We start from the raw sequence: 16,354 nt of genomic DNA, 5'->3' as shown, positions 1-16,354 counted from the left end.
GTATCTGGATCAGGGTGGGTGGCGAGCTTAGAAAGAGAAGATGGCCTGTTCCAAAGACAGGTTCCTCTCATAGCAGATTGCTTTCCTGGCACTGGATAAACATGGTCCAATTAGGGTACATCCCTCTCTTGGGGTCAAGTAGTTAGGAAAGATTCTAAAGCAGCATTGTAAGCTTTGGGAGATTTATGAGCTGGGCAGACCTCACTCTTGGGTATTCCCAATCTCTGTCCTGTACCCTTTCCAGATTTTTGACCACCTCTCCTCAATGTCTGTTCTCTCTTGCCCCTGTTTCTCACAAGCTCTAGGTACCATTCTGACACATTTGTAAACACGCCAAATATCTTCACATTAAAGATTTGTTTATGGGCCTCCCTGGTGGCACAAGGGGTTAAGCACCACACTATGACGCAATCCACAGCCTCTGCAATATGAATTCGATCCCTGGCTGGCCAGGGAGCTACCCACATGGACAACAGACCTCTCCTGTCTTGCCCGTTGCTCCCCTCAGCAGTGTATTTCAGTCTGCCTATTCTGTTCCCCACTCTGTCTCTGGTGAGTCCTCTCACCCCCTTAATCTCTGGCCTGTACCCCAACTCTTGTATGCATAGATAAATAAATCTTAAAAAAAAAGATTTATTTGCTCTGCTACTACAGGTGGTAGAAAGGGCACTGGAGAGAAATGGTCACTTGAAGGCTGCCTCTGTGGAAAGCCTTCCCTTTCTGTGTGGCCACCAAGCAGTCTCTCTTCTACGGACTTCTGTTAGCCCTTTAGAAAGGGCGAGACTGGTATCAGACAATGTCTGAAGCCCCTTCCAGTTCAAACAATCCTTGACTTGATGGTCTGGTGCTTACCTCCACCCATACCATACAGAACAGAATCTGCAGCTAAGTTGACACATGTGGCTGATACTTAATGAAGTCTCACTTTATGGAGGCTCTGCCTATTCCCTGGAAATAAAAAACTTCCTGACAACTGACCTGTGCTAATTCTAACTAGAACATGTGTTATTTATCCTGGATGGAAAATTTCTGGTATTTGAAGGTGGGTCGAGGTTGCCAGCAGAGAGACACAAGGGTTCTATTTGGCTGGGCTGCAGGGATAGGAAATGGGCATACCTCTTTGGGCACACTGAGTTGGCACAAATCTTGTGTGAGAACAGTTTGTTGTGCGAGAGATACAGCCTAGTCACTTTAAGGATGTCCTTGTGTACCTCCAAACTCCCAACATTACAATGAAAAAGTTAGCCACTTCCTTTAGTTATTTCCAGTCTTGTGCATTTTGTTATCTTCTTGTTACTTACACAATATCTTCTTGGAAGGAAACTTGAGGATGAAGTTATTGCTCAGACTTACTACATGCATAAAAATATCACGGAGAACAACGACAACAAAGATGAAAGCATTGGAAGCATGCTTGGAAGTGGATTTCTTCAGGAGAGACAAAAAAGGCAGAGAAGATATTAAAAATACATTTACATAGGGTTGGCACGTAGAAATGACACCAGTGGTCTCTAGGCTCTAATAAAAAGAGATTAATGCCAAATTTAGCATAGATTTAAGAAAGGACATTTTAGAAGCACATCCTATTAAACACATACTTGTTCTTCAAAACCATACACAGTCTTTACCCTTTTAGGGAAGGCTTGTCTATCTTCTCACATCCTTTTTCACTTATCCTGCATGATTTTAACTTCCCTTCAAGGGAGTTAGGTGTCACTTCCTCAGAGAGACTTACCTGATCCACAAACCCCCTCCCCCTCCCCCAACCAAGTCTAAGTTCACCATTATACTCTTTCAAAGCACCTTGTAATTCTGTCATGGGACCTATCATGGATCCAGTGTTATATTTTGTTGAGTTTTTTTTTTCTCCCCATACCTGTTTTTCACCTTTGCCTGTAAGCTACATGAGGGTTGATCATATCTGTTGGGTTACTTTTTTCTGTTGGGCCTATAGAGCCAATTGCTCTATAGGGGAGGTACCCAATGAATTTGTTCAATGAATGGACAAGTGGAACTGTAACTGACTTAGTATTTTTCTCTTTCCACCCCTTTTTCTTTTTATTTGTGAGTGTTTTTTCAAAATATTTCTTTATGTTGTCCAGAAAAGGAAAAACTAAACTAAAGTCCAAACTGTTCTACCAAGTATACTGGGGCTGGCTTTGCTTCTTCGGCTCAGTGCCAGGCCCTTGATTCCAGAAATGCTTTAGCTAAGACCTTTTCATTTTACTGCCAATGCCCTGCTTTCAACATTGCTTTTGGCTAAGGTAGTGCTCAATCCAGCATTAAATATTTAGAGCTATAAGATATCTACTGCTGTTACAAAGATGAGGTAAGTGAGATAACCAAAAATACCTTGGAAAAATTTTAAATGTCATCAATACCAAAGATCAAGAAACCATAGAGACCGTTCTTCTGAAGACATGATACCTTATTCCAAACACATTCTAGTGACACTCCACTCATCACTACAAGTCTGAGATAAGAAGTACAGGGACAGTCTTTTTTCTATGGGCCTCAGTAATTGTTACGTAATAAATTAGCCTGCATTTTCTTCTTAGGTTGCAGTGCTTAGAAGATCAGGGGGCTGGGTTAGTTAGAACTTGACTGTCTGCAGCTGTGGTGAACTCGAGTGTGGTGGGGTGGGGTGTGTGTGAGTGGAATAATGGGCTAATTTGGAGTAAGCATGTTGTGATGCAATGGAATGTATCTTCATTGATATCCATATTTAATCTTTTATTTTCTTCATCTGTAAAAAAAATCAGTTAAAAGTGATGACTTAGAAAGTTTTATGTTTTTATTTAAGCAAAATCATTTTTTCCCCAAATGAAAAGTGATATGAAATTCAACTGTGAAAAACAGATGAAAGCAGAGCAGCTTAGTGAGAATAGATATGAATGTGGGCATATCTAGAATCCACTCTGTTGATTTCATCTCCACCACAAAATGACAAATGAATTAACTTCATGAGAAACAGTTAGAAAAACATAGTTCTGTCTAATTCCTAATTCACTTTAGTTCTGCCACGTATATGTTAATTTAGGTCTGCAATTATTTCTGACTTTTTTTAAAAGATTTATTTATTTATGCATACAAGAGCTGGGGTACAGGCCAGAGGTACAGGGGGCTGAGGGGATTCACCAGAGACAAAGTGAGGAACAGAACAGGCAGACTGACTGAAACACACTGCTGAGGGGTGAGATAGGAGAGGTCTGCTGCGCCATGTGGGTTGCTCCCTGGCTGGCTGGGGATGGAACTCGTGTTGCAGAGGCTGTGGATTGCTTCATAGTGCTGTGCTTAACCCCTTGTGCCACCAGGGAAGCCCCATATTTCTGACTGTTTTTAAAGAAAGATATTTCTGTGTCTTAGTTAATGGGTCATTAAAGCAATACTCAATATGGTGGTATACTATAGGTGATTTGGTTGTGAACACACTACTGTGGCAAGACCTGATGTCCTTATGTCACCTCAGTTAAAAATAAATACATTTTAAAAAAATCTAAATGTAAAAAAAAAGATTGGAACAGTACTCTAAGCTCACCACAGTGGTATTTGGTGAGGAAACATTACTGTGGAAGATTAGGTGTTTAGTACAGCACATTAAAAAATATAATGAGCAAAGCATTTAAGGATATTGTTATGCTTCATTTGTGATGAAAAACCACTTGTTAACTCAGTGAATGCTATGCCATGACAGCAAGTATTTCCTTACAAAGAATACACACTTTCCTGCAAATATTGAAAAGTCTCTGCCAGATATTTGCTAAAGAAAAATAGTATCAATCCCTCAAACATGTGAAACATATGAAATTCAATATGCATCTTATTCACAGAAAACTCCCAGCGTTGATGATAGAAGTGTAAGTTGAACTAATGAACAAATTTGATCAGACCCCCTCAGACTATGGAGGTGGTGAAACAACTCAACACCAATGTGATTAGAGAGTGTAGTGCAAGAAGTGGTGAAATAGAATCTTTCTTTTGGCAATTATCCTTAGAAAACTGACCCTCAGAGCAGATTGCTTGGGTGGCACAGCCACGCAGATGTAGTCAGACCTTTCGGTGTCAGCAGCACTACACTTTCACAGCTGCCCCACTGCAGTATGGCCTGCTCTCCTCTGTTCTCCTTAAAAGGCCAAATTTGGCCACCCACTCTCACCATTTTCTTAAATTTTAATCCATGGTGGTTGTTTTTTTTAAGTGTTGTAGAATGATATCGTGTTTCCTTTTATTAGTCCAAAAAGAATGAGAGAAAATGGGGGTCTTCCTGGTGGTGTTTAGTCAGGGCACTATCACCTTGACAGCCTGGGTTCGATCCCGGGCCAGGGAGCTGGCCCACATGTAGCGCAGGAGTCCTCTGCTGTTTCTTCCGCTGCTCCTCTCAGCAGTGTGTTTAAGTAGAACTGCCTATTTTCCCTTCCCCCGCTCCCTGCACCTCTGGCCTACATCCCAGTTCTTGTATGCATAAATAAATCTTTTAAAAAATACAAAATGATACTTTCAAAAAAAATGAGAGAAAATGCATTATTTGGTTGCAATCCAGATTTGGAATGGGTGTAGGGATATGGGTAAGAGACATGCATATTTCTATGACACTGGGTTTCCCTTCCAAATTCACCTTTCAAAGAGAAGGGCGATGACATTTACTTTTTTACATTTAATTTTTATGTGCAGTAATATTTAAATGATTCAAAAATCAGTAGACATAAGTATACAGTGAAAAGTCTTCCTCCCATCATTAGCCTCTACTACCAAGTTCTCCTCCAGGTCATCCTTGCTCTTATTTCAACTATCACCTTCCAGAAATTCCTTATATATATATATATATATATATATATATATATATATATATATTTATTTTTTTTTAATGCGGGAGGGTGAGAGAATTCACCAGAGCCAGAGTGGGGAACAGAACAGGCAGACTGACGAAATACACTGCTGAGGGAGCAGCCAGCGCGGCAGGCAAGGTCTACGCACCATGTGGGACCCTCGCCGCGGCCGGGGATAGAACTGGCGCTGCAGAGGCTGTGGGCAGCTTTGCAGCCCAATGCTCAACTGCTGTGCCACCAGGGGAGGCCCCAGAAATTCCTTATATACAAAGAAATACAGGAAGAATTCCTGTTTTGGAAACTAAGCAGATGATTTTTAAGATCTATCCTAGGAACCTGGTAGGTATGTCTTCTTATAGCCCTGACTCATATACAAAGTCCATCTGACATTTTTACTGTAAATAACATCACCAAAGACAGAGAACTATAAATGGCATGCTGACTAAGGATTGCAAAGTGAAGTCATGTCCAGATGCTCAGAGTACACAGTTTTTATATCACGGAGAGGAAAGGGAGAGAAGTGAGAGGAACAAATTGAAAAAGCAACCAGATCTATACCTAGGAACAATCACAGATGAAGCATGATTGTCTTTTCAAATCAACTGCATTTTTTATTATTTCCTAAAGTCATTAAATGGCCAGGGCCAGTGTAGTTCAGTGAGATCAGAGCAGATCCCTTGGTTTTGGCAAGTCACTCAACTGGCCCTAGAAATGGGATTGGATTGAACTGGAGCTGAAAGAATTATAGTGTTTCCTTCCTCCTGATGACTCTCTCTGGGAACATGCCTGGAATGACTGAATGTGGGAGGAAGGGCCACATATGCATGGGGTGGGAGCGCTGTGCACCCATGTTATTTTTGGAGGCTGTAATTTCACTGTTAGGTTTCCTCGCTCATCCCCTCTGATAATGTTTTTCTTATCCTAAGCTCTAGGATAAGACCCTCTGTACAGGTCTTAAAGTTCCCCATGAGGCTAGAGTCAGATATTTTATTTAGGGTCAGACTTGGAAACTCATTCTGGGCAAGATTGCCCTCTGTTGATGCCATGTACTGAATTGCCATTATAAGAAAAAAAAAATGTGGGGCCTCCCTGGTGGTGCAGGCAGTTGAGTGCAGCCCTGTGAAGATGTCCGCAGCCGCTGCAGTGCGGGTTTGATCCCAGCTGGCCAGGGAGCAACCCACATGGCGCGGCAGACCTCTCCTGTCTCGCCCACTGCTCCCCTCAGTGGTGTATTTCAGTCAGTCTGCCTGTTCTGGTCCCCACTCTGTCTCTGGTAAATCCTCTCATCCTCCTGCACCTCTGGCCTGTACCCCGGTTCTTGTATGCATGAATAAATAAATCTTTGAAAAAATGTAACTCCCACTTACATTAGAACTTAACTTTAAAATTCTTCTAGTGTATCAGATAAAAATGTAGCTTCTGGTAGGATCCTCCTCAGAATATCCCTGTATTCATCAAGCATTGGCAGTGCTATTAACAACAAATTCTATAACCATCATTGGAGTCAAGAACATACTCCATCCACATTCAGCAAGGAGAGAGAATAGGCAGATTTCATGTACTCATGAAGAGAGAGAGAGAGAGAGAGAGAGAGAGAAATATAAAGAGATACTGAGAAATTTAAATGAGGATTTTCTTTTTTAAAATGTTCTTTATAATTTATGGATGCATTTTAAAGTCCAAGTGGAATTTTGTTTTTACATTAAAGAGGATTGAGATTTGTGGCTTGATTCTTAGGAAACAGTTAAGGTTATTAACTCTCCCATATATAGCAATGGTTATTAACTCTGGTTATTAACAATGGTTATTAACTCTCCCATATATAGCAGACACAGTACTTGGCAAGTTACATACTTTATCTCACTTAATCCTCATAAGAAACCCACGAGGAAGGCCTTAGATTGTCTTACTCATTTTAAAGATGAGCTCAAAGTGAAATGCAGATTCACTCAGTCCTTTTCTCATTTTATATAATATAATTTGGAATTGGCAATTTTTTGATTATGACTAGTCTCTAAAGTTAGCATACAATGTCTGCATTTCATTAGAATATCTTATAATCTGGTAGTACCATGTTTTCATTAACTGATGAATAAGTAATGATAATAATTAATGGTAATTACTAATCAGTAAAATTAATAACAATGCCATTGTCATGAATTTGTTCACTGGATGACTGTCTCAGGCACTATACTGGGTAGAGATAATGTATGACTTGTTCTGGAACAGAGAAAAATGATAGTTGACCACAGCAAGGGTGTGCAGTAGTTAGCAGGGACTAGGTGATAAAGGGTGTTGATGCCATGGCAAAGAGTTTTGGGTCTGGAAAGAGGCACATGATATGAGCAGTATTTTATTTTATTTTATTTTTTAATTTAAAAAATTTATCTATTTATGCATAAGAGCTGGGGTGTAGGCCAAAGATGCTGGGGGTGTGGGGTGGTGGTGGTGAGAGGATTCACCAGAGACAGGGGAGTAGAACAGGCAGATCCACTGAAATACACTGCTGGGGGGAGCAGCAGGCAAGACAGGAGAAGTCTGCTGTGCCATGTGGATCACTTCCCTGACCTAGGATCGAACTTGTGCTGCAGTGTCTGCCTATAGCTTCATAGTGCTGAGACTTAACCCCTTGCACCACCAGGAAGGTCCAAGAGCAGCATTTTAGAAAGTCTGTCCACACAACTATTTTTAGACCAGATTTTCTAAGCATATTTACCCTGTTGGGCCAATTTTAGTCATACATTTTGTTTCCTCTTTCCTTTTAGGAACAGTGGATGGTGCCATGGACCTGATCTTGATCAATTCCCTACCTCTTGTGTCTGATGCTGAGACATCCCTCACCTGCATTGCCTCTGGATGGCACCCCCATGAGCCCATCACCATAGGAAGGGACTTCGAAGCCTTAATGAACCAGCACCAAGAACCACTGGAAGTAACTCAAGATGTGACCAGAGAATGGGCTAAAAAGGTCGTCTGGAAGAGAGAGAAGGCCAGTAAAATCAATGGTGCTTACTTCTGTGAAGGGCGGGTTCGTGGAGAGGCAATAAGGATAAGGACCATGAAGATGCGCCAACAAGGTAGTGTGCCCTTACTGGTGGGCAGGTGAGGTCCCCCGAGATACATATATGCACCTTCTGTTTCAACAGTTACTCGCTCAGGCTGGGCATGAGCTGCTGAGTGTGGAGCTTGCAGACCTGTCTTTCTCTTTTTCAAGAATTGCTGTGTCTGGTGCATGGAGATCAGTGCCAGCAAGTTCCCTCCCACACAACCCCATTCACTAGGTCTTGTGCCTAGTCCATAAGAGGGAATGAAATATATATTTTACCCGGGGCTCCTTGGTCCTTGTGGCGATATGAACATGTTACATGTTCACGGCAATGAAGATGACTAGTTATCACCAAACTTGTGAGTGTTTTGAATTTTCACATTCATTTTTTACATTATTTGTTCTGCTTGCCCTTGAGCATTCTTAACAGAAGTCAATATTTTCAGGGGAAACTATGGCAGAAGTGAACCATTAAATTTTTTTTTAAATAGAAAAAAATTTAAAAATTAACTAGGGCAAAAATGAAAAATAAATAAATAACTGGATTTAATTGGCTACTTGCTGTATCAGTTATCTGCTGCTGCAGTATTGCTGTGGAACACACAACCACATACATGGTTTACAACAATACATATTTATGTCAGCTGGTGTGATTAAGTGGCTCTGCTAATCACCTGATCGTGGTTGGGTTTTCTTATATGTACTGCTGGTGGCTTTTTAGGCTGGCTTTGCCTGGCACAAATTGGCTTCATTTCATGTGTCTAGCATAATTTAGCGAGTTAACCTAGGTAGGTTCTCATGGAATTGGCAGAGGCGCAAGAGAACATAGGGAAACACATGAGATTTCTTGACACTAGTTCAGTTTTGTATCCTCTCATTTCTGCCTCATTGTATTGCCCAAACAAGTCAAACAGCTGAGTCTAAAGTCAGCATGGGAAAGTGCTAGAAACTTGAATAGCAGAGTGTGGTACAGGGACAATGAAAATTTGGGGTCCTTTTTGCATGCTACCATTCTTGGAAAGAGACTGTGATTTAATTTTAGCAGATGAGTAACGAGGCCCAGTTCACAGAACTCCAGAACTCCCCTCATGCAGGAGAATGCTGTCTTCTGCAAGGGAGGAGTGGTATTCTTGGCTACAATCTCATAAGGCCTTTCTCCCAAAACAGAACTGGAAGCTACTCTAACTTTGGTCTAGCCCACCAAACTAGTGCATTTGGAGGAGATGGCATTGCAAATATTATTTAACCATTCTCTTCTTCCCTGAGTCTCCCAGGCCTGGATAGGCAGGTAGACTTGTGGTGCTCTTGATGCTACCCACTGGGAGGAAGATACAGAATTCCAGCAGAAAAGACTTCTTTCTCGGACTGGAACAATCTGGTCCTTCATCTATTAGCCCCTTTCTCTGGGCTGCTTTTACCTGAAATGTCCTTGCCAAATTGATACCATAATCACAGGGAAATGTGAAGGAGTATGTTATTTCACTGGATAATAACACTGGGAGCTCTTTAGAGTTTGTTTTTTAATTATTAAACTGATCTAGAGGAGTAACACCCCTCTGTATGCTTCTCTGATTGGGAGCTCTGATGTAAGCTTCTGCAGAGGTTTTTTTTTTTTTTTAGGATCTGTGCTTCTCAAAGTTGAAATTACATATAAATCATATGTGGGTCTTGTAAAAATGTACACTGATTCAGTAAGTCCTTAGGGAGAATCCTGAGAGTCCACATTTCTAATAGGGTGCCAGGTGATGTGGTGCAGCTGGACTTTGGCTCACACTTTGAGTAGCAAGGGTTTAGAGTCGGTCTCCAGCTGGGATCCACCTGAAAACATTTCTTTAAATTTACTGGTGGTGGTAATAAAAAGATGTGAAGGCTGCTAGCTCATTTGAAGGTTAAAAATGATAACATCACTATTCTTTTCAAATGAAAGAAAGGGTTTTCTTAGCAAAACTGTAATGTTCACCTTTAAATGACACCAGGGCGAGTGGGAAAAGAGCGCAACAGAAATTCCCAGGAATGTAGCTCTCCGGTGAGGGAAGAGGGGTTGAGCAAAGGGATGTGAGGTGTGCCAAAGCTATCAGGGCCGAAAAATCAGCTCTATTTTTTTTTTTACATGTGTCATTCGGATTTTGACTTGTTTGAAGAGTTACGTCCTTCTGCTGCTACTTCTACATTCTGCATGAGATGGTTTGAGATTTGTACCCCAGTGGTTTCAGGGATGAAATGTGAAGTGGTCTCCATGTACTTTCTGGCTTTGAGATTGTCTTTGATGATGAATAAATAAGAATCTGTGGAGCATGTCCAACCAGGACATTGGGAGTCAAACCCAACCGTAACAATCTCTCCGAACTGGCAGTCCAGGTCAGGACAAATAAAGGATAGCTGAAATTCAGCTCTGTAAGGCAAAGTTAGGCTTGGATAGTGAATGTGGAGAGAATACAACTTTTAGACTCTTAGTTAACTGCATTTTAATTCTTGCTTCGCTTAACAGCTGTATGGCCCTAGATAAATTATTTAATTTTATGAGTCTCATTTTTCATCATCTGTCCAACAGGCTTAACAATACCTTCAAATTGTCTAAAGTTTTTTTTTCAGTTGTATTTAGCATTAAATAACATGCTATATGCAAAAAACATCAGTTCCCATGAATGCATTTAAAATAAGAATTGATTGATACAATGATGTGTTCCTGCTGTGTAAAGTGAGGCACTGCAGAATAAGTGATGTGATAAGAGAACAGCATTTTGTAAATGGTAGGAATGGTGCCATAGACTCTGAATTCAGTCCATCTATTTATGACCACTGTGTTAATCATCCCCTACTTTCTGAGCACTTAAAACCCTCAAAATCAACCCAGGGCGCAGAGTAGAGTTATGGAGTGGAAGTCAGCTGACTTGGGTTCAAGTCTAACTCTGCAACTGAATGGTCACTTAATTCAAAGTTACTTAACTGAAAGCAGTTTTTTTCCATTAAAAAATGCAATAGAGATTTCTCTACATTTCAGAATCAAATGAGCCACTTAAAGATCACCTTCATTGTCTGGCTCTCATTAAATGTTCAGTAGTTATTATTATAGTGTCTTGGAGTAAGTCATAATTCAGTGGGACTATTCATTTTCCTACTCAGTCATGAAAATTTTTAATATCACCTACTAACATAGTTGCGGAGGTTTATACAAAATAGAATAGGCATCACTTTCTCTCCTATACTTTAATAATAATTACTTGGGCTGTTGAATTGGTTCTCTTTATTATGCTTACCATTAAATAGCTGAAATATGTTGGGAAGAAAGCAATGTTCTTTATGATGAATCAGGAAAATCGCCAACGCTATGGCTTCATGTCGTTATTCATTCCCTAGTAAAACATCATGGGAACTCAGCAGTGCCTGCCCAGGGCCACAGCAGGATAGGATAAACATCAATATATTCCTGCTTGCTGCTGACTCGTGCATCTGTGGAGGAAGTGGAAAATCCATTTGAGATGTGCCAAAACACAGCTTAAGTTGGCTCATGGACTCTAAATAGCCAAACTGTTTTTATCAATGGCATCATCCAAAAAAATTCATCAGCACTTGATTCAAACCAAACTGACAATTTCGTTTGGGGATAGGGAGTTCTACATGAAGTTTGAAACATTTTCACGTCCAAAAATCTGCTTGAGAATGCGCCGCTGGAGGACAAGTAGTTTATTTTCTTCCTATTTTCATTTGAAAAATAGCTTTACCTTAAGAATATCAAACTTCTCAACCATGATTTATGAAGTTGGTAGTGAGGAACCATTTGTATGTAAATAACATGTGAAAGCATGATGCAGATAGGAAAATTTGAAATCAGATTCATTCATTCTTTCATTCCACAAATATTCTTTTTTTTTTTTTTAAAGATTTATTTTATTTATTTATTATACAAGCACTGGGTACAGTCAGAAGTGTAGGAGGGTGAGAGAATGAGTGGAGAGCAGAGCAGGCAGAAGGACCGAAGTACACTGCTGAGGGGAGCAGCGGGCGGCAGGAGAGGTCTGCGCGCCATGTGGGACCCTCCTCCGGAGGCCGGGGAGCAGCCAGGGATTGAACCTGTGCTGCAGAGGCTGCGGGCAGCTTCGCAACCCAGCGCTCAACCGCTGCGCCACCGGGGAGGCCCTCCACAAATATTCTTAATCCTCTGTGCTATATGCTGGAGTTGCAATGAGGTTAGCAGTTTCCGGCTACTTATTATGTCCCTAACATTTCGCTGGCAGTTTTATTACTACATAAGTCAGTCTTTAACAAATGCATACCTGGTGAGGACTATTGTTACTCTATATTAACAGATGAGGCGCAAAGCTATTGTAACCTGTAAGCCTTTAGGCACCTGGTTCCCAGAGGTGGTCGTGAGATGGTGAACTCAGGCCTCATCCCAGGGGCTGGGCACTGACCACTACCCTGTGCTGCCTTGCAAAACAGATATGAACTGCCTACTGGAACACTCAGCCTGGTAGGAGAGATACATGGGAAGTAGGCCTGTGATGGCCAAGCACAGGGTGCAGCTATGGGCGATTCCAGGGGCTCATTAAGGTCCCTGGAGGAAGTGACAACTAAGTGGAGATTGATGCATGGATAGGAGTTGGTGAAGCATAAAGGAAAAGTAGGAGCAGAAGAGCAGGAAGGAAGTTTATGACTAGAATATGAGTGTTCATGTCATCTGTCTGGGGGACTGAATATAGTTCAGAATGACTGGAATTGAGGGCTAAGGATGCAGCCTGGAGGATGACGAGTGTTGTAGAACAAGTGTGGAGGTCTGGAGTTTTGTGTCTTAATTTTCGCATGGTCACTGTTATGAGGCCTTGCGGAAGGATCTTAGTCATCCTTAGCTCCTTCTCCCACATGGATAGACTGGATATACTGTCTGTGCAGTGCTGCTGTGAAATTACACAATTAAAAGTCATAAAAGTACATTATTACATAAAAGTGCATTATTTTACTCATCTATCATTAAATCAAAGTAGACAGCTAAAATTTAGCTCAATTATTTTTCATCCATGAGAAACGTCTTTGTAACTTTTACTACAGTCTATTTTCTTCTCTAGCCCTTAAGGAATAAGCGAATTAGTGTTCTTAAGATCTGTCAGTTAATTAGCTCAACCAAATGACCTTGAGCCAATCATCTTATTTATAAAGAGTGAGAAGATAGGACTTTCAAGTTTATTGGTGCTAGCATTACAGAACCTATGAAAATTTCTATAGTTACCTGCTTCAAATCCTAGCTCCCCCATGAATTGGATAGGTTACTTAACCTCTCCGTTCCTTAATCTCCTCATTTGTAAAATTAGGATAATTGTAGTACCTGCCTCGTAGAGGTATTACAAAAATTAAATTTGTGTAAAGTGCTTAGAACCACACCTGATCCATAGTGGGCACTGTTAAAGGTACTTACTGTTTATATGATCCAGTTAAGTCACGCGACATCAATCTGTGTGTACTGTATACAAGCCAGGCTCCTGTGTTATAGGAACACCCCAAATGCAGCAACACAAAGGTGTGGACCCCTTCCTGGTACTCGGTGGAGAATAATCCATCTAGAGTAGAGACATTAGTGCAGGAGGTAGCAGGCTGGATGGACAGCAGTGGAATCTGGTGTGACTGCGTTGCTACCTAAGAAAACAGGGAGCTTCAAAAGCACCAAGTCTGAAATAATAAAGAGCCACAGAGTGGAGAAAAAGAAAAGCTACCTTGGAATTGAGCCTAGTGGGGAATCTTGGTTCCTTTTCAGAACACAATGCTGAGTGAGAAGTCCCACGGTCAGCTAAACAATCTTCACACAAAGGGGCAGAAAATATAAACAAACATAGAAAGGAACAACAGCATGAAACGATCAGAAAAAAATTCTCCCAGGAGCTCAGAAGAAGCCAGGGAGCAAGAGCTGCACACATCAGGCCTGCTAAAGAAAGTACCTTGTCAGCGTGAGAGGGGGACCCCTAAGCTCCCCCTAGCCTTTGCTAGTCCCCTGCCTGCCTGCCCCGCATGGCTGGCCCATTCTACTAGTGATAATAAAGCTGCCACTTGTGTCCACATTACAAATGTCAGTGCAACCCTGTTGCCATTTATTTATATTTGGGAAGATACCGACCTTTTAAGCAGCTAAGGGGTTGATGTATGTCATTTAATATTCTTAACCTTTCAAGGTAACTACATTTATTTCCAAACTACAGATGATGAAACTGGGCTGTGCAAAGATGAAGTAGCTCACTCATTGTAGTCCAGGAAGTGGCCTCAAACCCAGGACTGTCTTATCCCAGCACTCAGGGTACACCCTTTGATAGACACCATTCTCCTCTGGGTTCCCCGCATGTCGTCATCTGCACCAGAGATGCTTATATGGGAGTCCAGGCCGGGCACCGTTCCTGGGTCAGTAGGCACAGAGAACAGGCAGACAGACTTACAGCCCTACCAGGGTGGATCTCGAAGCCAGTGATGCACATAACACTTGGTCAGCCTCTCTCAAGCCACCCACCTGAAAGCCACTAATTTAGGATTTGTCCTACAAGATATATTTTTTAAACATTTATTTATAAAAGAACTGGGGTATAGGCCAGAGGCGCAGGAGGGTGAGAGAATTCACCAGAGACAGAGCGGGGAGCAGAACAGGCAGGTGGACCAAAAACACTGCTGATGGAAGCAGCGGGTGAGAGAGGAGAGGTCTGTTGAGCCATGTGGGAATCTCCCTGGCCACCAGGAATCAAAATGGTGCTGCAGAAGCTGCGGACAGCTTCTCAGCGCTGCGCTCAACCCGCTGCACCATTGGGGAGGCCCTGTCCTGCAAGATATTATTTGATATTTATGGAGATGTACTTTGTGGCTTAATAGGAAGGCAACAGACTTGAAAATAACATGTGTTCACATAGCTGGGCACCAGGGCTCATGAATATCCAACAGATCTTTTATTATGTTATTTGAATCTGTGTTTTTAGCAATTTCTAGTCTGATTAATAAATTTCAAAACTTTCCACTCTACTTGTGGATTTGTCAGTTTCTTCCTTAAATTCTGTCAGTTTTACTTCATGGGTTTTGAACCTGTGAAGATTCAGGACTATTGTATCTTCCTGGTGGATGGATTCTTTTTTTATCACCGTACAAGACAATCTTTAAAATTTCTTTTTCTGATATATTGCAATACCAGCTTCTTTTAGCTAGTATTAGACTGATATTTTTCCATTTCTTGTGTTATGTTTAATGTGTAGTTCATGCAAAAGAACACACACATACGTGTGTGTGTGTGTGTGTATGTGCGCACATGAAATTCATTCTGAGATTCTCTGACTTTTAGCCTATACATATCTGGTATGATTTCTGCTCTTTTATTCTGTATTTTCAGTCTGCCATGATTTTCCTTTGGGGTTTTCCCCTCATTTTATGTCTTCTGTTTCCCTCTGTTCTTTCTTGCCCTCCATCTTTTTCTTTCCCTTTCCTGATAGCACTTTATATTTTAGAAAACTGGCTTAATTTAATAAAGCCTGAAGTCCAATCCCCCTTATTCACATAGTTGTGGCTTTCAGCATATTACGGTATAATTTAAAGGATTTCGGAACATGTTATGCAGTAAACCAGGGAACTCAGGCAACGTTGTGTTCCAACCAGACAGAAGACAGAAGTTTCCAAAATGGTTTTTATAAGCAGAATATACAGTAACTTTCTCACTTTCCAACTAGTACTATCCAGACCCATGACTATGTGAGTTTACATATAGAAACTTAAAAGATAGAAGGCAATATATTGGATTCCATCATTGCTTTATACTTAAATATTTCAGTATTCACACAACTTGTAATATGTCCAGCATTGTGCTGATTCCATTTGAGAAATGCTGGGGCATTCTAAAGCAATTAGAAGTGTTTGGAGCAACTTAAAAGGATCGAGGAAAAAGTCATTTGGCAAATATCTGGGCATTCATATTCTTTTCCACTTTGAGGAAATGTGTGGCAGATACTTAGATAATATATTAATAGTTTATAGTTAATATTAGACCTTGGCTTGATAATAGGTATTAATCAGCACAAAGTCCTCACCTCTAAACCAGTTGCATAGAAAATGTGTATGTGTATATTGTGTGTGTGTTTACATTCTTACTGAGATGACCATTCCTTTCACTAGATTTTTTTAAAAGTATATATTAAAAGAAAATTTTAAATCCATTAGTTACCACCATTTTTGATATCATAAAATCCAGCAGATTCCCAACATGTGCCTCAGTCCTTATCTTCTGAAATTTAAAGATTAGTTGTTCTTGGAGAATGTTTGACTTCATTTTCGGTATTTATTTTCTCTCTCTCTTTCAAAAGCTTCCTTCTTACCAGCTACTTTAACTATGACTGTGGACAGGGGAGATAATGTGAACATATCTTTCAAAAAGGTGTTGTTTAAAGAAGAAGATGCAGTGATTTACAAAAATGGTGAGTATATGTTTTGTTTCCTGAAGCACTGTGCTGTGAGACATCTGACAGCATAAAGT

The 16,354-nt window shown here is 40.9% G+C and overlaps 1 protein-coding gene across 6 annotated transcripts in view; it reads left to right on the top strand.

Annotated features, from left to right (window-relative positions):
* The window catches only part of TEK (TEK receptor tyrosine kinase), a gene marked incomplete at both ends in the record, with an annotated part of 95,232 nt that overhangs the window by 30,667 nt on the left and 48,211 nt on the right, over positions 1-16,354 (top strand). For 5 of the 6 annotated variants that reach the window (XM_084236945.1, XM_084236944.1, XM_084236943.1 and 2 more), the window contains 2 exons: positions 7,592-7,903; positions 16,185-16,295. In XM_084236945.1, the coding sequence (XP_084093071.1) occupies positions 7,592-7,903; positions 16,185-16,295 (423 nt within the window). The remainder of the gene's footprint in view (positions 1-7,591; positions 7,904-16,184; positions 16,296-16,354) is intronic. The other variant, XM_084236946.1, reaches the window with a different exon arrangement.

Source organism: Talpa europaea (genome assembly GCF_964194135.1).
Source record: "Talpa europaea genome assembly, chromosome: 7".
Taxonomy (NCBI): domain Eukaryota; kingdom Metazoa; phylum Chordata; class Mammalia; order Eulipotyphla; family Talpidae; genus Talpa; species Talpa europaea.
This window is presented reverse-complemented; position numbering and strand designations above follow the sequence as displayed.